At 46.6% G+C, this 22,146-nt stretch overlaps 1 protein-coding gene across 1 annotated transcript; it reads left to right on the plus strand.

Annotated features, from left to right (window-relative positions):
- Positions 1-3,672: 3,672 nt before the first annotated feature.
- On the plus strand, positions 3,673-21,453 carry LOC134389588 (cytochrome P450 4F3-like). Its single transcript, XM_063113154.1, has 12 exons — positions 3,673-3,870; positions 5,786-5,930; positions 7,568-7,621; positions 7,712-7,839; positions 15,172-15,293; positions 16,029-16,299; positions 16,641-16,707; positions 16,906-17,035; positions 20,324-20,457; positions 20,554-20,618; positions 20,778-20,860; positions 21,276-21,453. Exons 1-12 carry the CDS (start codon positions 3,673-3,675, stop codon positions 21,451-21,453), a joined length of 1,575 nt encoding a protein of 524 aa, XP_062969224.1.
- Positions 21,454-22,146: the final 693 nt, after the last annotated feature.

The raw sequence follows: 22,146 nt of genomic DNA on the forward strand, positions 1-22,146 counted from the left end.
GGACTGGTCATCTTCAAGCCCTTGACCTTATTTAGGGGTTGGAGTCCTTCTCTACTAGGGAGAGCTCAAGGACAGTAACCTCAGTCAGGCATCACTGAAACATAAAAATGCCTGACTTGTACCTCTAACTAATGTGTGTGCAATTTTCCTCTAAGCAAGAAGGTGAGTTAATAATCAGCTAGGGTATTTTTGCCTTTCTCTTGGATTTCTTCTGTTTGCAGTTGGCTTGGGAGGTAAGAAAAACAAGAAAACTTAGTTTTAATCCTTAATTGGAGGTGCACAACATCCAAAGTAAATCAACATAAGAGGGTGTAATAGGAGATAAACAAAAATAAGCTTTAGAGAAGAATGCATCTGGGGCATGATTTCATCTCTGGGCAGTTTCAGCCAGATGGTCAGTGTCTCATTTTCTCTGCTCTGCTAACCTCAGGAATTGATGATTTTCAGTTCCCAAGATAATGGCTAACTGAAATTATCTGCTTGGTCCTAGTTGCCCCAAAGAAGATCGTTCTCTGGCTAAGTTGCCTTTCCCCTCTTTCCATCCCTCCTGCTGGGATTGAAGGTCGGGTGATTCACAGGGACGTGGTGGCTGTCTTACTGCTGGGGAACCCTGAACAAAAGGTTTCTGCAGTTTTACGGACCTGGGGGCTGATGGCAGGAAGAGGAAAGAGGGCTAGCAGTGGAATGATATTGAGTAGCGGGGATAAAGTGTCTCTCAGGGCCAACGTTGAAAAATGGCCTTTTGTTATGACTACATTTTCCAAGCAGTCACTGTTTAAGCGATGGTGCTCAGGCTAGTTTTTGTAAAGAATCGTCATTCAATAAACAGAGAGAGAGAGGGAAAAAATAGAGAGAGAGAGAGAGAGAGAGAGAGAGAGAGCGAGAGAGAGAGAGCGAGATCGATGAGCGACATTGAGTGACATGCTTTAATGTGTACTCGTAGCTGCTGCGTGTCCCCTGAAGTTTCCCAACGTTTCCCTCTAGGCTCCTGCTTCCCACACCAGGTCATTTGATCTTCTGCCTTCAGACCAGGAATGTGGCAGCTCCCCCAGCTTGGTCCTGCCCTCAGTGCCTAAGGGCATTGAGTTCTTGATCGTGTTGAATGAAACCTCAACACCTGCTTCTGGTGTGAGTGTCGGCTGCGATTTCATCAGGCATCGTGGGTCTCCGGTACGGCGGGTTCCTGCTCTCCCCACATCCCTTGATTGAAGATGCCACTCTGGCCTCAATGATCTCAGCACGTTTGACGATGGAAACCAGAATGAACACGTGTGTCCCCCCTTGTGCTGGTTCTGCACGCTCCTGGTGAGGCTTCAGGGGGCATTCCTACTACACGGCCCACTCCTCCATGTCATTCAAGTTTTTGCTCAAAGGTCACCTATTGGGGAGACCTTCCTTGCTCACAGAGTCCAGAACAGCCTCCTGGTCACTTTCTAGCATGTCTCACTCTGTTAAAGTTTCGTAACTGGCTTGTCACTACCTCTACCATGCACAGTTCGTTAAGCAGTCGCCGGCCAGTCCCAGGCCAGGCCAGATTCTAAAGGAAGGGAAATTTCATTGCTGGGGACAATGACAAAGAATTTTCAGCCATCACCTTTGGGGATCTGGGTTAGAGGCTGAGAGTCTGTATTTTCAATATGCTGCTGATAATGCTGACACTGCTGGTCTGAGGACCACATTTTTTTTTTTTTTTTTTTTTTGTCTTTTTCGTGACCGGCACTCAGCCAGTGAGTGCAGCGGCCAGTCCCATATAGGATCCGAACCCGCGGCGGGAGAGTCGCCGCGCTCTCAGCGGCGCACTCTCCCGAGTGCGCCACGGGCTCGGCCCATGAGGACCACATTTTGAGTTCTTAGAGCTCATGGTTACAAATAACGTTCCTTCCTTCCCTCGATATTTAATGGGCATTTACCGTGTGCCTGGATTCACCCTCACCTGTGCTGTCAGGCATAATTACTTCGCTGTGTGGCTGCAGCAAGTTACTGCACTTCTCTGTTTCTTCTTTCCTCCTACCTCTCCCCAGACTAATGTGGGCAGCCTGCTGCTTCTCACCTCCTGCTGCAGTTTAGGGAACCCTAACTCTACCCTTGGCTCTTCTCTGAATGCACCTGCCAGCAGGTGGATCTGCTCCAGCAGGAAGGGAGGAGAATCTGTTCACCTTAACTTGCTCAACTTTCCCATACCCTCCAGGACCTGAAGCTCCATCAGGTAGGGCTAGAAGGCATGTGGGTGGGGGGGGAAGAAGACCTGGACATCTCGTCAACAGTCTATCGTTGCAGGAGGAACGTCTATCCCAGTTCTCTCACTTGGTAACTCCATCTTTTACGCTCACCTTCATCACGGAGTCTGACCATGAGCAGACCTTAGAGGGATTAAAACCACCCCACAGGAAAATTTGGGACAGTATTTGAACAAGAAGTGTCCCCACTTTAGGTCAACATCTCATTTTCCAGATGGAAAGACTGAGCTCAGAGAGCACTGGCACTGCCCATAGATAGGGACAAGGACTCTATTCAGGGTTCCCTGGTTCTGCCCTTTCCTACCCGGACCCCATCTGCTCACAGACTCTCTCAGGCTCCCCCACCCCCCTATCTCCGACCTCTCATGCTGAGCAGATCCTCCAGGTTTGCTCTTCCAACTGGGCGTTTTTTCTCCAGAAGCTGACCCAACTAATCCCCAGTGAGGTTGGGCTCTTTGTTCCTGCTCCCAGCAGTCATGTCTCAAGCCAGGCCCTGGGCTGCTTCAGGCAGGACTAGAACTCCTGCTAGGCTGCCTGGCTGGGGACCCAGAGGCTTCTTTCTAGGATCCTCCTAATTTTGCACCAAGAAATCGTGCCTAATGCTCTACCTGCCCAAGCTTGGAGAGGAGCTCGGGAGATGTTCTGGCACAAGTCATGCTCTGGTCCCGCTCATCTGGCACCTGAATCTCAAGTTCATGCTTTCACGTGCTGGGCCCTGGACTTGGACGGATAGGGCCGGCTGTCAACTCAGGGCCTCAGAGTCACCTTTGATCCTGTTTTGAGCAGGAGTGCTGAGTCATGAGGGTTCAATGTCTACACTGTGCTATCCTCAGTTTGTTTTTCTCTGTACCCAGCTGATCCCACACTGTATTTTGGGCTGCTGCCCAGGCAGAGAGGAGGCATCCAGGGTGCCAGGATTGGCTGGCCCAGCCCAGCCCAGCCACCTTTGGCTTCCTCCAGGTCAAGGGTTGGGAACAAAGAATTCTCAGGTGGAGGAGAGAGGAGGTTGTGTGAGAAGCTGCTCCTGATGGAAGGTGCCAGGCTGGGGGTGGAGGGGCTGGAGGGTCCTGGCCTGGGATTGGGAGGGGCCCTGCCCAAAACTCCTCCAGGAAGCAAGGTGGCCCTGGAGACTGGTGGTTTCTGGGAAACTAAGCCTCTGCCAACCACCCAGTGATTCAGGCTGAGCCTTTCTTAAGTCTAATCAGCCTCTCCCTGCCCTTCTCTCTCTCTGTCTCCTCCTCTCCCAGCTCACTCTGCCTCCTCCCCTGGATCTCCCTGGGTCTCCCTCCCTGTTCTCAGCCCTTGTTGACCCAACTCTGAGCCCTCCCTGTCCTGCCCCCAGCACCCACCTTCCCTGCCCCTCTCCACTGTCCCTGGAACTCCTGTGGCCCTGCCTTGGCCTCGGGTCCTCACCTCTGTCCCATCTGCCTGCAGGATGCTGCAGCTGAGCCTGTCCTGGCTGGGCCTGGGGCCGGTGGCAGCCTCCCCGTGGCTGCTTCTGCTGCTGGTTGGAGCCACCTGGCTCCTGGCTCGTGTTCTGTCCTGGACCTACACCTTCTATGACAACTCTCGACGCCTCCAATGTTTCCCTCAGCCCCCAAAACGGAACTGGTTTTGGGGTCACCTGGGCCTGGTGAGTTAGGCAGCAGGATGAGCTTGGGGTATAAATGTGGACAGATTTTCTGAGGGTTTGGGAATGAGGCTCAGGGAACTGGGGGTCAGAGGGAGGACTGGGACCCAGACAGCAGAGAAGGGAGGGAGGCTGAGGGGACCCCTCTTTCCTCCCCTCCCCTCACATCTATTCTTCTCCTCTTTGTCCACCCCATGCCCTGAGGTCTTCCTCTTTCTTACTTTTGCTAACCCTGGTTTGGGTCATATTCCTGCCTTTTTTCCCCACATCATTGCACTCCTGTCCTTCTTGGGGTAGGACAGGGTGGGCTGCACAGAGCCTTGGACCCCCTGGCCGGCCCAAAGTCTTCTCCCCTGGATTTGAGGCCTCTTCAGGGGCAGGGTCCTGGGTCCTGCCTGGCACATCTCTGTTGGCCTCGGGCCAGTGTCCACTCCTCTCTGGGCTGCCACCTGCCCCAAGGTATTAACTATGACTCCCTACCCCTCACCCAAAGGGGGCATGACTGAGCCAGGGGAGAGGTGTGACCAGCCTCTCTTTCCCTTCCCTTTCTAGGACACCTTTCTTTTCTTATCTTTCCCTCTACCCCCAAGACACACTGCTGGCTCCTATTGCTCACTAAGTTCCTGTTGGTCACTAAGTAAAAAGTGACCACTTTCCCTTTCAGAAGGGATCCCTCTGGCCTCTGCCTTAATGGCCAAACTTCCTGAGAGAGAGCTCCTCACCCCCCATCCTAGCCTCATCCCCAGAGGCCTTTCCTCCATTCTGCATTGGCCCCCTATTGCCAGAGTCGTACCTGGGATTTGGTCATTACCTGGCAGAGCATCACCTCTAATGCCACCGATTCAAGTGCAGTGTCCTCTGACCACAGTCCCTGTCCTTCCAGCTCCTTGTTCACCTCCTCTCATCTTCTATCCCCTCAGGACTCCCAGTCCCCTCTACATCCAAGTCCAATAGCTTTCTTCCATCTCCCTTTCTTGGCTGCATAGAGCTTAGATTCCTATCAGTTTTCATGGCTGGAGGCTCTTGCCAATTGGGTTTTCCTTCATGGCTGTTTGGAAAACCTTTGCCTCAGATGAGCTCGACCACCCGTGTTCTCTGATCTCGTCTCCACAATGACACGACAGAAGGTCACAAAATAGGAAAGACGAGTGACATGTAATTTCCCACCCTCCCACCTCCAGAGAGAGATACAGAGAAAGAGTGAGGGAGAGAGAAGGGGAGGGAGAGAAAGACACAGAGATAGGGACAGATAGACAGAGGGAGTAAAAGAAACACATACATACACAGATACACACATACACGTGTTTATCTCTCTTATCTCTCTTATTTGTCTGTCTCTCCCATCTATCTCTATCTAACCTAATCTATCTGTCTGTGTGTCTATATCATCTGTCTATCCATCGTTTGTCTCTATCTACCTGTCTAATCATATCTATCAATCATCCACGGATCCCTCTATCTTTGCTACCTATCAATATGTCTGTCTATCTATCAATATGTCTATCTATTTATACCTACCAATCTCTATCTGTCTCTCTATCTCTCTACCTACCTACCTACCTACCTATCTATGCCTATGTCTGTCTGTCTCTATCTACCTACCTAATTACCTGCCTATCTAATCTGTTCATCTACCCAAACACCAATCTATCCATCCATCCATTATCTACATATCTGTTGAATGAAAGCAACAGAGAGACGAAGAGTGAGGGGACAGAGAGAGGCACATAGATAGAGACACAGACACAGAAAGAGACAGACACTGACAGAGAAGCTGACTCAGCAGCAGGTGTAGACCAATAATCCAGGCAGCAGAGGTGAGAGGGATGAGAGGGTGTGGGGGGCAGGGGGGTGCAGTGGGCAGTGGTAGCATCCAAGGGCCCCTGCCAGTCCTGGTCTCAGCCTTGCTTGTCCCCAGATTCAGAACAATGAAGAGGGCATGCGGCTGCTGGAGGATCTGGGCCACTCCTTCCGTGACGTCCACCTCTGGTGGATCGGGCCTCTCTATCCTGCTCTGAGGCTTGTTCACCCTAAGTTCGTGGCGCCTGTGCTTCAGGCCCCAGGTATCTGTCCCAGGAGCCCACAGCCCCAGCCTCTTCCCTGCCTCTGCTCCCAGCCCTTCCCAGCCCTGGAAGGCCAGGGTGAGTGGGGAAATGGGCAGTGTCCCACAGAGACCATGGCTCTGCCACTAACCTGTTGGGTGGCTCTGGGAAGGTCCCCAGCTCTCTCTGGCTGCTGAAGTCTCTTCCAGTTGTGAGTGATGGGAATCAACCCTGTGTGGTCTAAACAAAGAAGGGGAATCTCTTGATTATAAAGGGGTGGCCTTCAGGTGTGGCTGGATCCAGGTCTTCAAACGATGCCGTGAGGAATATGTCTTCATCTCTTAGTTCTGTTTCCTTCTCTGATGGCTTCAATCTCATGCCAGTAAAGATGAGTCCCAGAAGCTGAACCCTAATGGAAAATTCCCTTGAATTCCAGGAAAAATTCCAGAATCCCCTTAAATTTTCCTGGCCTGGGTCAAAGGACCAATTTTTCATCCTATCACTGGGACTTGATTGCCGAGGCTTAGGTTCATATGCTCAGGTCTGGAGCAGGGGCTGGGGTTGGGTGGTCATTCTCGAACCTATTCGAATTGAAGGGAGGGGGATGTGAGGTGCTGCTTCCAAGAGAAGAGAAATGGACACTGGACAGGCAGACACTGCAGATGTCCATCCACCAGCATCCCTGCAAGGTGGGCATTTCCTGGGTAAGGAAATGGAGGCTCAGAGAGGCACAGTGACTTCTGAAGGTCACACAACATACTGAGGCTTCCCACTTAGTTCTGTGCACTCTCAGCTTTCCTGGCTGCCTCTGATGGGGGGAATCCTAATCTCAAAGTTGATTCTGAGAGGAGGGTATGTCCAGAGTATTGTGGGAGAAGATCCACCAGACCCCAGATTGGTCCACTGTGTCTGGTCAGTCCTGGGGTCTTCTCTAGGAGCAGAAGGGTGCAGTGGCAGCTCTTCAGGGTGGGCAGAGCTCAGCATCCAAGGTGTTGGCATCCTCTGATCTATTTAAGGACAGAAGAGCCCTTGACCTGAGGCACTTGACACTCAGTGTGCAGTGAAAAAGGATACTAAGGGAGTCAGGGCTACACCTAAGCCACATCTGAAACAGTAACAGGACCGTGTTTAAATCCTCTCCAGAGCCTGTCTGTGGGGCATGCCAAAGTCACATCAGATCATGCCAGATTCATGGCAAAGCATGTTGTGTCATGTCAGGACTTGCAATATATGTTGTGCCTATGTACGGACATGTCATACACATGCTGTGTCCATGTGCGTCCCAGGGCCATGTCAGGAGATGTCAGAGAATACTGGGGCAGACACGGTGTCCTAGGTCCCTGTAGGGCATTTTGCAGAGTGCTGGGCTGTGCTCGGGTGTCCCAGAATGTGTTGGACATGTAGAAACCATGTGAAGGCATGCTGGGGCCTGTCATGCTATGTTAGGGTGTTCCTGTGCTCTACCTTGCTGATGCAGCCTGGTCTAGTCTCTCCTCTCATCACCCCCGGCTCCCTCCTTGCTCTGCCCTCGGCCCCATCCCTGATGTGCTGGGCTTGGAGGGGAATTGAGCAGGCTCCTGGCTGGGAGCCTCCACCCCTAACCCAAAGTCCTTCCCCTCCCCCTCTCCATGGCCCCTGATGGTCCTTGTTCCTGTCAGCTGTCATCGCACCCAAGAATATGACTTTCTACCGCTTCCTGATACCCTGGCTGGGTGAGTAACCGCACGTGAAGGGGTTGGGGTCAACACTGGGGGACCAGGAGAAGGTGATGCCTTTGCCCACTGCCATGGCTGCCCCACTAGGGGACGGGCTGCTGCTGAGTGCCGGTGACAAGTGGAGCCGCCACCGCCGCCTGCTCACACCCGCCTTCCACTTTGACATCCTAAAGCCCTATGTGAAGATTTTCAACAAGAGTGTAGACATCATGCACGTGAGTTTCTTTAACACAATCTCCCAGCAGGAGTCTTGGGAAAGGGGAAATGTCCTCAGACAGATTTGGTCTGGAATCCTGGCTTTGCTGGGTTGTTTTGGGGCCCTTGCTCTTTCTCCCCAAGTCTTGGTTTCCTCGTCTGTAAAATAGGGGTAGTTATGCTGACTTAAAGTGTGGTCAGGATGATGCAATGGGCTGGCACGCAGGAGGTACTCAGAAGGCATTAGTTTCTAGGCTCCCTCAGAGAAGCCCTGTAAATTCAAGAGAGTGATGTTGAAGATAACATAGTAGCAATTTTCTGCATAGCAACCAGTCATGGCATAGCAATCTCTCTGCAAAGCAATCAATGGTCTTAGTGGGTCCAGTTGGCCTGGTTGGTCTGTTTGTTGCTTATCCTCCAGGAGGCTAGCCTGGGCTTCCTAGTGTGGTGGAGACTGGGTTCTGAGAGAGCGAGCAGCAACATTCAGTGCCTCTTGATTCTTAGTTCTGGAACTAGCATGCCATCATCTTATTTTATTGTGGTAAAACTTATATAAGTATTGCCATTTTAAGTATTTTTAAACATACGATTGTGTGGAATTAATGACATAAACAATGTCGTGCAACCTTTTACCTCTATGTATTTCCAAAACTTTTCCTTCATCCTAAACATAAATTCTGTACCCATTAAGCAATAACTTCTCATTATCCCTGCACCCCATTTCTAGTAACCTTGAATCTGTCTCAGAAAAATTTGTTTCTTTTTATTTCTTCTTAATTGACCCATGATCATTGTATATATTTATGGAGTACAAGAAGATATTTGGGACATTTATACTGTGTGCAATGATCATATCAGGGTGTTTAGCATATCCATCACCTCAAACATTTGTCACCTCTTTGTGTTGGGAACATTCAGCATCCTCTCAACTAGCTGCTTGAAGTTATACAGTAATTTATTGTTGACTGTAGTCTCTTTATATTGCTGTAGAACCCTAGGTCTTATTCTTCCTGTCTCTCTACAGTTTTGTATCCATTGACCACCCTCTCCTCATCCTCCCACCCCTTCCCCTTAATAGTCTCTAGTAACCACTATTCTACTTTCTACTTCTGTGAGATCAATTTTTTTCTTCCACATGTGAGTGAGAACATGTGGTAATTCTCTTTCTGTGCCTGATTTATTTCACTTAACGTAATTTTCTCTGAGCTCATCCATGTTGCTGCAAATGGCAGAATTTTATTCTTTTTATGGCTGAGCAATATTCCATTGTGTATACATACCACATTTTCTTCATCCAGTCATCTGTTGATGGACATTTAGGTTGGTTCCAACTCTTGGCCATTGTAAATAGAGTTGCAATAAACACAGGAGTGCAGGTATCCCTGCACTGCAGGAATGGAGATCACATGATGATCTCCATTCCTCTGGGTATATACCCAGTGGTGGGATTGCTGGGTCATACGGCAGTTCTATCTGTAGTTCTTTGAGAAATCCCCATGCTATTTTCCATAGTGGCTGTACTAATTTACATTCCCATCAACAACGTACAAGAGTTCCCCTTTCTCTGCATCCTAACCAGCATTTGTTATTTTCTGTATTTTTGATAATAACCACTCTAACCGGGGTGAGATGATATCTCTATGTGGTTTTGATTTGCATTCTCTGATGATTAGTGAGGTTGAGCATTTTTTCGTATACCTGTTGGCCATTTGGAAGTCTTATTTAGCTAAATGTCGATTTAGCTTCTTTGCCCATTTTTAAATTTTTTTTTTTTTTTTTTTTTTTTTTTTTACCATTGAATTGTTTGAGTTCTTTGTATTTTCTGGATATTAATCTCTTATTGGATGCATAGTTTGCAAATATTTTCTATTATTCTGCAGGTTGCTTTTCACACTGTTGATTGCATCCTTTGCTGTGCAGAAGAAGCTTTTTAGCTTGATATAATCCCATTTGTTTATTTTTTGCTTTTGTTTCCTGTGCTCTATCATTCTTACTCATAATGTCTTTGCCCAGTTCTATATGGTAAAGTGTTTCCCTTGCGTTTTCTTCTAGAAGTTTTATAGTTTTGGGTATTATATTTAAGTCTTCAATCCATTTTGAGTTGATTTTGGTATGTGGTGAGAGATAGGGGTCTAGTTTCATTATTCTGCATATGGATTTCCAATTTTCCCAACATCATTTATTGAAGACTGTATGTTCCCCAATGTATGTTCTTTCTTCTTTTGTTGAAAATCAGTTGGCTGTAGGTACATGGATTTATTTCGAAGTTTCTATTCTGTTCCATTTGTCTATATGTCTGTTTTTGTGCCAGTACCATGCTGTTTTGATCAAGATAGCTTTGTATTATGTTTTGAAGTCAGGGAGACCGATGCCCTCCACTTTATACTTTATGCTTAGGATTGCTTTGGCTATTTAGGGTCTCTTGTTGTTCCATATATTTTTGAGTTGTTTCTTAAATTTCTGTGAAGTACATCATTGGTAGTTTGATGGGGATTGCATTGAATCTGTAGATTGCTTTGGGTAGTATGGTCATTTTGATGATATTGATTGTTTCAATCCATGAGCATAGAATGTCTTTCCACTGTTTTTTTTTTTTTTTTTGGTTTCCTTAATTTCTTTAATCGGTGTTTTATAGTTTTTTAGTTTTCCTTATAGACATCTTTCACCTCCTTGGTTAAATTTATATCTTGGCAATTTTGTTGTTGTTACTTTTGTAAATGGATTGCTTTCTTGATTTCTTTTTATGCAAGTTCATTGTTGGTGTATAGAAATGCTACTGATTTTTGCATGTCTGTTTTGTATCCTGCTACTTTACTGAATTTGTTTATCAGGTCCAGGAATTTTTTTGGTAGAGCCTTCAGGTTTCTTTCTGTATAAAATCATCACATCTACAAACAGGGACAATTTGATTCCCTCCCTTCCAATTCGTATGCTGTTTATTTCTTTCTCTGCCTAACTGCTCTGGCTAGGATTTTCAGTATCATGTTAAACAAAGTGGTGAGAGTGGGCATCTTTTTCTTCTTCCAGGTCTTTGGATAAAACCTTTGAGCTTTTCCTCATTTAGTATGGTGTTAGCTGTGGGTTTGTTATATATATGCTTTATTGTATTAAGATATTTTCTTTTTATACCTATTTTGTTGAGAGTTTTTATCATGAATAGATGTTGAATTTTATCAAATACTTTTTCTGCATCTGTTGAGATGATGATCATATTTTTTTTCCTTTCCTTTTATTGATATGATATATTACATTTATTGATTTGTATATGTTGAACCATCCTTGCATCCCTGGGATAAATCCCACTTGGTCAAGATGTATCATCTTTTTGATATGCTGTTGGATTTGGTTTGTTAGTATTATATTGAGGATTTTTGCATCTATGTTCATTAGAGATATTGGCCTTTAGTTTTCTTTTTAAAAAATTAATTAATTTATTTTAAAAGATGACCGGTAAGGGGATCTTAACCCTTGACTAGGTGTTGTCAGCACTGTGCTCTCCCAAGTGAGCAAACTGGCCATCCATATATAGGGATCCGAACCTTTGGCCTTGGTGTTACCAGCACCGCACTCTCCCAAGTGAGCCACAGGCCTGCCCTTAGTTTTCTTTTTTGTGTGTGTGTCCTTTCCTGGTTTTGGAATCAGGATAATGCTGGCCTTGTAGTATGAGTTTGGAAGAATTCCATCAACTCAGTTTTTTGAAATAGTTTAAGAAGTATTGGTATTAGATCTTCTTTAAATAGTTAGTAGAATTCAGCAGTTAAGCCACCTAGTCCTGGACTTTGCTTTCTTGGGAGAGTTTTTATTACTGATTCAATCTGGTTACTTGTTATTGGTCTATTTAATTTTTCTATTTCTTCTTGGTACAGTCTTGATAGGTCATGTGTGTTCAGGAATTTATCCATTTCCTTTATGTTTTTATATTTATTGGCATATAGTTGTTCATAATAGTCTCTGATGATCTTTTGTATATTGGTGGTATCAGTTGCAATGTCTTCATTTGCATTTCTGATTTTATTTATTTTGGTCTTTTCTCTTTTTTTCTTGTTATTCTGGCTAATGGTTTGCCAATTTTATCTTTCCCAAAAACCAACTTTTCATTTGACTGATCTTTTGTATTGTATTTTAGTCTCCATTTCATTTATTTCTGCTCTTATTTTTATTATTTTTTTCTTCTACTTATTTTGCGTTTGGTTCATTCTTGCTTTTCTAGTTCCTTGAGGTGCATTGTTAGATTGTTTATGTGAAATCTTTCTATTTTTTTTTGAGTAACAGAAATGTTTTATATCTTGATTGCAGTAGGTGTTATAAAACTGTATACATTTTCAAAAATCATTATCAAACTGTATACTTAAAAGTGGTGTTTTTATTCTACATAAATTATACCTCAATAAAATCACTTTTAAAGAAAAGCAAAGCCGGAAGAAAAAAATTCCACCTCTACAATTTACAACCTTGTGCAAATTATTTAACCTCTCTGAGCCCCATCTCCTCCTCTGTAAGACTGACCACACTTGTATTGCATGTTTTAGCTAGTTCGTTTTTAGTGGTATGCAGCAATACATCATGTTTACATAACATCCCGTCTGGGCCATTTCCAGCCCCTGAGTACCTCAAACAGTGCTGCTATGACCATCACCATGAATGCCCTTGACACATGTATATTTGATAACATATGTAACGAGGCTACCAATAGATAAATATTACTGCTGAGCTCTCATTGGTGTTTATTGCTATAAAATTTTCTCTTAATACTGCCTTGGCTGTATCCTATAGATTTTGATAGGTTTTGTTTCTGTCTTCATTAGTTTCAAGAAATTTTTTGATTTCCTTCTTAATCTCTTCTCTGATCCATTGGTCATTCAAGAGCATATTGTTTAATTTCCATGTATTTGTGTAGCTTTGCAAGTTTCTCTTGTTATTGATTTCTAGTTTTATTCCATTATGGTCAGAAGAAATACTTGATATGATTTTGATTTTTTTGAACTTGTTGAGACTGATTTTGTGGCCTCACATATGGTCGGCCCTAGAGAATATTCCATGTGCTGATGAAAAGAATACTCTGCAACTGTTGGATGAAATGCTCTATATACATCTTTTATGTTCATCTGATCTATGCTGCCATTTAAATCCTATGTGTCCTTGTTGATTTTCTGTCTTGATAATCTGTCCAATGCTGAGAGTGGGGTGTTACAAGTCCCCAACTATTATTGATTGGTGTCTGTCTCTCCCTTTATATCTGATAATATTTGCTTTATATTATAATGGATGCTCCGTTGGGTACATATACATTTATAATTGTTATACCCTCTTGCTGTATTGATCCATTTATCATTACATAGTGCCTGTATTAGTTCATTTCTGTTGCTTGTAACATAATACCTGAAACTGGGTAATTTATAAAGGAATGAAATCTGTTTCTTAAAGTTTCTGAGGTTGGGAAATCCAAAGTCCAGGGAACACATCTGGTGAGGGCCTTCTTCTGGGTGGGAACACTTTACAGGGTCCCATAGTGAACAGGGTGTCACATGGAGAATGGGCTTAGCAAGAGAGAGCTAACCATCTCATTTTCCCTACTTATAAAGCCATCAGAACCACACCCATTATTCCATGAATGGATCAATCCATTCATGAGGGCTCAGTCCTCGTGATGGTGATGCAATAACCTCTCTAAAGCACACCTTTGAAATACATAATTGGATTTCCCACCCTCTTAACACTGTTACAATGGAGATCAAGTTTTCAGTACACAAACTTTGTGGGACACATTTGACCCATAGCCATGCCCTTCTTTGTCTCTTAGTACAGATTTTGATTTCAAGTCTGCTTTATGCAGTAAGTATAGCTACTCCTGCTCACTTTTGTTTTCCTTTTGCATGGAATAACTTTTTCAACCCCTTCACTTTCAGTCCATCTGTGTCTTCATAGGTAAGGTGTGTTTCTTGTAGGCAGCATATAAATGGCTCATTTAAAAAAATCCATTCAGCCAGTCTATGTCTTTTAATTAGGGCATTTAATCCAGTTGCATTCAAGTTATTGGTATGCGAGGTCTTACTCCTGTCATTTTGTGGGATGTTTTCTGATTGTTTTGTATATTATCTGTTCCTTTCTCTCCTTATTGTTTATCCTTGCAGTTTGGTGGTTTTCTATCTCGATGCAGTTTGATTCCTTTCTATTTCTAGTTTGTGTATATAGCCTACCATATGTTTTACGCTTTCATGATGTTTATTGTTGTTATTTCTCTTCTAGAGGTAGGACACCCTTAAACATTTCTTGTAAGGCCAGACTGTTGGTGAGGAATTCCCTTAATTTTTACTTGTCTGAGAAAGCTCTATATTTCTTTCATTCCTGAAGGATAGGTTTGCTGGGTATAATATTTTTTCGCTGGCAGTTTTTTCTTTTGGGATTTTGAATATATGATCCCATTCTCTTGTGGCCTGTAGGGTTTCTGCTGAGAAGTCTGCTGTTAGTCTGATGAGGACTGTCTTGTAAGTGACTTGAGCTTTTCTCTTGATGGTTTTGGAATTCTCTCTTTGTCTTTAACTTTTGACAGTTTAACTATGATGTGTCTTGGACTTTTTGGTTTGAATCTATCTGGGTAGTCAGCATGCCCTCATTTTTACCACTTTCTATGAGCCAAAGCCAGTCACAAGTCCAGATTACATTCAGGAGAGGGAGAAACAGGCTTCACCTCCTAATGGAAGAAGCTGCAAAGTCTCATTACAAAGAGTGAGGCTATTGGAAAGAATGTAACATTTGTCACATTTCCACAATCACCTACCACTATGCTAATGATAGAGATGATAATTATAGCAAAAATTGATTGAGCATTTACTCTATGCCAGAAACTATATGTCAGTTCCATCATATTTAGTGTCTAATTTAATGTTACAACCCTATGAGGTAGAAATGATTATAATTGTCACGTTATATGGGTGATAAAACTGAGGGTCAGAGCAATAAAGGAGCTTGTCCAAGTTCGCTCAGCTAGTAAATGAGCTAGGAGTGGTGGAGCAGGAGTTATATCCTAGTTTCTCTGATACCAAAGCAGGTTAACTCAACTGTTACTGAAGATTTGACAGGTGGGACCTAGGAGATGGCAATGAGTTTACCAAGGGCACACAGAGTGGAGGAGGCAGAGCTGGAACTTGAACACAGTTCTCCTGACTCCCAGCCTTAGCTTCATCTCCTGATAGTAACAGCTTCCACTCCCACCAAGCTGGTCCTCCCTGGGGATGTTGTATGGGGCAGAAGTCCTGGTGGACTTCTGGGGAAGTCCATCCTGGTGTTTGGGGTTGGAGAGAGGCTCAAGGAAGGCAGGGCACAGTCCTAGCTCTGTCCCCTTCTCTGTCCAGGCCAAGTGGAAGCGCCTGTCCTCAGAGGGCATCACACGTCTGGACATGTTTGAGCACATCAGCCTCATGACCTTGGACAGTCTGCAGAAATGTGTCTTCAGCTTTGACAGCAAATGTCAAGAGTGAGTCCCTTCCCAGGGCCTGAGAACTTGGGCCATGGACCCATGGGAGTGGGTGTAGTGGGAGAAATGACCAGAACCACTAGAAGAGCCTTCCTTGAGGAGGTGGGTGAGATTTAGGCATTGAAGAAGAGGGAAGGGGAGAGAGAAAGAGCAGTTCTTCCAGGAAGGTGGGATTGTTTGAGTAAAGGCAGGAAGGCTAGGATGAGCAGAGTGTGTGCAACAGGCAGTGAGAAAAGGCACCTTGAAAATGAGGTTGGAGGGGCAGGCAGTGGCTAGATCTTAAGAACACTGAAAAGCCACAAAAAGGATATGAAATTTATCCTGAGGTTCCCAGGGAATCATGGAAGGTGTTTGAGCAGATGGTTATGATCAGAGCTTGGACACTTGACTCCATAGAGGACAGACTGTCTTGTAGACTCAGGATGCAAGGAGACCATGGAGAGGAAGAGGTCTGAGCTTGGTGGAGGAAATGGAGCAGATCTGGGAGAAACCAAAGAGGAATGGGCAAGACTAGATGTTGAACAAGAGAGAGAGGGGATGACCTTGATGGCCAAGTTTTTCCCTGGAAACCTGGGGCATGAGGAAGCTCACAGAGAGTGGGAGTAAGAGGGGGAATTGTGGCTGGAGGACACCCTTTTCTGGGTGGAATATGGTCTAGGGATTCTGGCTGGGAGGTGCTTCCAGAGTTCCATGTGTGTTAAGAAGCTGCGTCCTCTCCCTGGCCTGGCCCTGCAGGAGTCCCAGTGAATATATTGCTGCCATCTTGGATCTCAGCGCCCTCGTAGTGAAACGGGTACAAAAGACCTTCCTGCACGTGGACTTCCTGTACCACCTTACTCCTGAAGGCCGACGCTTCCGCAAAGCCTGCAACCTGGTGCATGACTTCACAGATGCCGTCATCCAGGAGCGGCGCCGCACCCTGGCAAGCCAGGATGTTAATGATTTCCTCAAGACCAAGACCAAGGCCAAGACTTTGGACTTCATTGATGTGCTCCTGCTGGCCAAGGTGAGCTTCTCTGGGGTGTGAATTCAAGAGGTAGAATGGACCTCGATGCCAAATGTCAGATGGAAGAACTTGAACTTGATCCAGAGGGCACTGGGGAGCCATGGAAGGTGCTTGAGGAAGGGAGGGACAAGTCAGAGATAAGTTTTAGAGTTGACTCTGTAGAAGACAACCTGCAAGGCACAAACAAGAAAGAGGAGGTCATGGGAGAAGCCTGTGGGGCGGGCTCTGGAGATGACAAGGGAGGGATCCTAGTTGGCTGATGGATCTTCAGGGATGGTTTTCGATTAGACTCTGGTGCCCTCAGAGCTGGTGTAATTATGGAGGTCTTGCCTTGTCTCCAGGATGAAGATGGGAAGGAGTTGTCAGATGAGGACATACGAGCAGAGGCTGATACCTTCATGTTTGAGGGTGAGGGTATCATTGTAGGACCACAGTGGGGGCAGGGGTCTCTCCATCCCTGGGACTTGGCGAGTGGACCTTGACCACTCCATTCTGCCCATTTTTCATAACCCTTCCCCATCCCTCACTGCCTCAGTGTAAGGGCGCTGTCCAATCCTCTGGTGCTGAGGCAGACCAGAGACCCAAACATGCTTGGCTGTCCCTCAGGACACGACACCACGGCCAGTGGCCTCTCCTGGGTCCTGTACAACCTTGCAAAGCACCCAGAATACCAGGATCGCTGCCGGCAGGAGGTGCAAGAGCTCCTGAGGGACCGTGAGCCTAAAGAGATCGAATGGTGAGTGCAGGTCCCCATGGCCTGCTCCCGTGCCCCTCTCATTGGCCCTGCTGGGGAAGGGGAAGATCTTTTTGCCGATTCTGCCACGATTGCCTTGAGGAAATAAGATCAGAGCCCAGAAGCAGGGCCTTGTACTCAACCTGGCTAGTAGGGAAAAGGTTGCAGTCTTTGGGAGTAGAAAGATCTGAGAGTCCATATTTATTGCCCCACGTTCTTGCTATGTGACATTAGTAAAATCGATTCCCTTTTCTGTACCACTTTTCTCCTCTGTAAACTGGGGTAAATGTCTAACCCACAGGGCTTCTTGGAGAATTAGCTACAATACATATAAAGTAGATGCCACCCAGCATGTGTTGAGTAAATGAACCTCTCCTCCACTCCCTTGCTTTCCTGCCTAAAGTTACATTTTTTGCTAAGACCCTCACTCTTAAATTTGCTTTTCCATTTAATTTCCACCTTATAATCTATTCCATGGATTCATGAAGATCTTAATGGGTAAAAGCCATCCATGTCTTTGTTCAGTAAGCAATTCCCCACTGCCTGCCCTTTCCCAACTGTTAATTAATTAATTAATTTTGTTTGCTTGTTTTTTTAGATAATATTATTTTTTTACATTGTATGATGTTGTTGAGGAGCAGTTGGGAGGGAGGGGGAGAGGGGAAAGGGGAAGGAGATGGGATGGAAGAAGGAGGAAGGAGGAGGGGTGGGATGGAGGCCTGTGGCACCCCCTTTGTTCCCACAGGAGACACCAGGGGGCTTCCGGTGGTGGCTTGGTCATCGCAGGGCTGAGTGCAGATGTCAGGGGGGTGTGGCAAAAGCCCTTGGCCCCCACCAACTTAGCTTGGGAATCTGGGGCCCTCTTTTGGTGGCTCAGTGGTTGTTACTGTGCTGGTTGCAGGTGTTGGGGGTGTGTGGCCGAGGTCCTAGGCCCCCCACTGCCCCAGTTTGGGAGAGCCCAGGGCACTTCCTGATGAGGTTCAGTGGTCATCACTGGGCTGGTTGCATGTGTCAGGGGGGCGTGGCCGAGTCCCTTGGTCCCAACCCTTAGGACTGGTTGCAGGTGTTGGGTGGCACGGACAAGGCCCCCCGCCCTCCCTTTCTGGCTTGGTAGCCCAGGGGACTTTCGGTCCTTCTAAGTGTTATAGGTGTTCCCTGGTGAAATGAGACCTTTACTAGTTAGTATCAAACTTTGTCTCTGGTTGTGGAAACTTTGTTTTTTCTTTCAGTTCTGTGTTAGATTATTTGCTGTTCCTACCATTAAACTCTGCTCTGGAACTAATTTTTTGTCCTTTGCTTACTTCTAAAGTGGGGAAATTCCTGTGGGGACTAACTTGAGCTCTTTGGTTGAGCTAAATTGCTACTTTGCTGCTGATTCCCTGGGGAAGGCTTTTTGTGTAGCTCAGGTTTTAACAGTTGACTTTATAGGTACTTCCAGCTCTCATGAGATCTGGTGTACCTGGGTTGGGTGGAAACTCTGGTCTGGGCCTGAGTCTTTCAGCGAACTGCACCCCCTGCAGTTCTATATTCCTGACCAGTCTCCTCTGAGTGGTACTGTGCTGACTGGGGTGCAGATCAGCTGACCTTGCTGTGCCCCAGTGTTCCCCCAGTGAGCCCATCTTCCCACTGCCTGTGCTCCAGACACTTCCCATGGGATGGGTCATGTGCCGGTCTCTTGTCATGACTCACCAGCCTCTGAGTGGCTCCTTTTTTTCAGTTGTTCTGGCTCCTCACTCCTATGTGGGTCCACAGGAACCCTATTAGTGGTCTTGCTGGCCTGGGGGCCACCAAAGCCCTCTTCTCCCCTGCCACCTCCAAGCAACTTCATCCGAAGGGCACAGCTGTGGCTTTTGTCAGCTCCTGTTCTGTGCACTCAGCAGCTCCAGCCTGCCAGCAGCTGGGGCTCAAAACAGTCAGAGCTGTTCTTTCTTTCTCTCATCGTGTCTTCTCCCACCTTCATGCACTCTCTGTAGGTCTCTCCTCCTCTTCTTCTGAGCTCTTGCTAGCTCAAGCAGCCCCAGTTTGGCTGTTGTTGCTTTTTTATAGTTGTAAATTGGTTGATTTGTGGGAGAGAGTGATACTGGGGACTGTCTATTCTGCCATCTTGACTGGAAGTCCAACTCAGCTAATTGAATTGAATTGAATTAATTGAATTTTGGGGGGAGCTGACTGGTATGGGTATCTGAACCCTTGACCTTGATGTTATAACACATGCCGTAACCAACTGAACTAACCTTTCAGCAGTCCAGTCTCATTTTAATCCTACAAGGGTAAAGCTGAAGATGAGGCTGAGTAATGAAACAGTGAATACAAATATTGTACAGTGCTTTAAGTTAAGGGAACAGCTGTGCAAAGGCCAGGATGGAAACATGCATGGAAGTCTGGTGTGTTTGGGGGGTGAGGGGAAATAATTGTGGCTGAGTCTTTGTAAAATGACCAGTGTGAGGAACAGAGAGAGGCTCCCAATGAGGTTGGAACTGGTAATGGAAGCCCCTCTTGGAATGCCCTGGAAACCATGTTAAGAGTTTGGACTAACTTGAGGTGTATCAGTTCAAGTGTTTTGGGAAGCTTATATTAGATGAATGGTAAGAGTGGACAGGGATGCTGCCATTCAGGGAGTGAGACATAGGGCAGAAATGGCCAGGCACCAGTGAATGATGATGCTGACTATTACCTAGGGGCTGCCCAGGAAAGCATGGCCTTGGCTTGATGCCTCAGCAGAACCTGAAGACTTTATAGCAGGAAGCTGGTAGCTAACTTAAGTCCTTGCAGCTGGACACCAAGTTCTTTCTTGATGGAAGACCTGTTACTAAAATAGGAGGGCAATGGGGAGCCATGGGAGGTGATTGAGCAGGGGAGGGACAGGTTGGATGTGGGTATTAGAAATATCTCTCTGTGGCTACTGGGGTAGTCTAGAGTGTGGAGTGGGTCTTAATTACTCAAATAACCTTATTAACCCTTTATGGAGATTCTGCTCTTCTTAGCTCATTATATAATTTTTTAACACCTTTTCATGCAAATGTATTAATATTTTTAAGGGCACCTCCTGAGTGTCCTGTTTTGCTCAGAAGCACTTCTAAAATACCAGGCAAGTTGTCTTCTAGTATTTTTGTAATTTTGATTTGCTAATGCTTACATCTTTGATCCATCTGTAGTTAGTCTTATCATAGGACTGAAGCTCAGAGGGAGGTGGTGAGAGGGTCAAACAGGGCAGCAGTGGTGCAGTGGGGCTGGAGGACTCTGTTTTTGTTCCCTGGATAATTTTGGGGGGTGGTGTGGATGTTTCCTTAGGGACGACCTGGCGCAGTTGCCCTTCCTGACCATGTGCATTAAGGAGAGTCTGCGCCTGCATCCCCCAGTCACCATCATCTCCCGCTGCTGTACCCGGGACGTTGAGCTCCCAGATGGCCGCGTCATCCCCAAAGGTGCCCACAGTGGCTGTGGGAGAGGGCTCCTGGGCAGAGTGGTGGCTCCATCAGGCAGCGCGAACCTCGTCCTGACTGTTCCCTCCTCCCCAACAGGAAACATCTGCTCCATCAGCATCTTCGGGATTCATCACAACCCGTCAGTCTGGCCGGACCCTGAGGTGCCGCCCCTTCCCCTTCTCCATCTCAGGGACCTGGCGAGGGCGAGGGGTCCTGATCGGGGAAATCTGACGTTCCCTGTGACTGTACCCACAGCTGTCTTTCCTGGGGGTGGCTGGGTGTCCTGAGAGACCTCACTGAACAGTTCTTTCTTACCTCAGGTCTATGACCCCTTCCGCTTCGACCCCGAAAACATGAAGGGGAGGTCACCTCTGGCTTTTATTCCCTTCTCGGCGGGGCCCAGGTGAGGCCAGCGAGCTTCTGGGCAGGGATGGGGTGATGGAAGTGGGGGTCTGGGCACGACAGTGGAGAAGGGCACGGGGAAGGGTGAAGTCGGAGATGGTCAGAGTTCCAGCTCTCCTTCCCTCCCATCCTCCAGAGGTTATGGGCAAAGTTCTGGGCATGGAGTTTGGTTGGGTAAGTCCAGGAGGGGTCCATGGTGTGCTCCACGCCCCCCCCATATCTGCTATTCTGAGTTGGGGGCTGGATTATGGGCCTGGCTCAGGTGATACACAAGCCCACGTAGGGGTCCCAGGCACAGTTAACCCCCTCTGTGCCCCTCAGGGTGAACAGAGTGGAGGTCCTAGTTCAGGTTTTAGGTATGATGGGGTCCGGGGGGGTGTCCTTGATGCAATCAGTGCCCCCACCCCTGCCCCCAGGAACTGCATCGGGCAGACGTTCGCCATGGCCGAGATGAAGGTGGCCGTGGCGCTCACGCTGCTGCGCTTCCGTGTCCTGCCCGATGACAAGGAGCCTCGCAGGAAACCAGAGCTGATCCTGCGCGCCGAGGGCGGACTCTGGCTGAGGGTGGAGCCGCTGAGCGCGGGCCCGCAGTGATGCATCCACCGCCCCCTTGCCTGGGAACCCACACCGAGCCCATCCACATACCTTTGCAGATTCCCAATAAAGAAACTGTGCCGTCACCTCTGCTTGAGATATAATTCATGTTCATTTTATCTCTTGGTTTCTGTTTTTATTTGAATACTGTCTTTATAATTCGTTAGTGTCTTTTCATGTCATTTATTCATTTTGCGAATTAAAGCATCCAGCTTTGAGAAGTTTTAAAAAGCTGGAAACATAATCCAAATTTAGCTTGCCATTAGTGCAAGCAGCAAGTCTTAGTTGGGATTTTAAATTGTGATGTTCCCGTGATTACTCCACTCTTGCATGTATTAGGGATGATCATTGCCTTTGAAGTGATAGATTATCAGACCGCAAAGCGCACATCAGAACTCAAGGGAGAGGGCGGCACATCACCCAGAGACTCTGCAGTCTGAGCCGGACGGAGGGAGTAGATGGAATTTGGGTTTGATTTCCTTGGGGGTGTTTTGTGTTCCTTGTATAGGAAGGAAGGTATACATGGGATATTTTGTAGTCACTGGGGTGGACTGTGTCAGAGACTGCTAATTGTGTATTTTTACACATTTTTTTTTGTTGTTGCCCTTTTAGGATTCCTAACTTTTAGTGAGAAGCATGGCAGCCTGAAATACAGGTTATGTTTGAAAGCATTTCTTGAAGCTAGATTGAGTG

Source organism: Cynocephalus volans, chromosome 10 (assembly GCF_027409185.1).
Source record: "Cynocephalus volans isolate mCynVol1 chromosome 10, mCynVol1.pri, whole genome shotgun sequence".
NCBI classification, from domain to species: domain Eukaryota; kingdom Metazoa; phylum Chordata; class Mammalia; order Dermoptera; family Cynocephalidae; genus Cynocephalus; species Cynocephalus volans.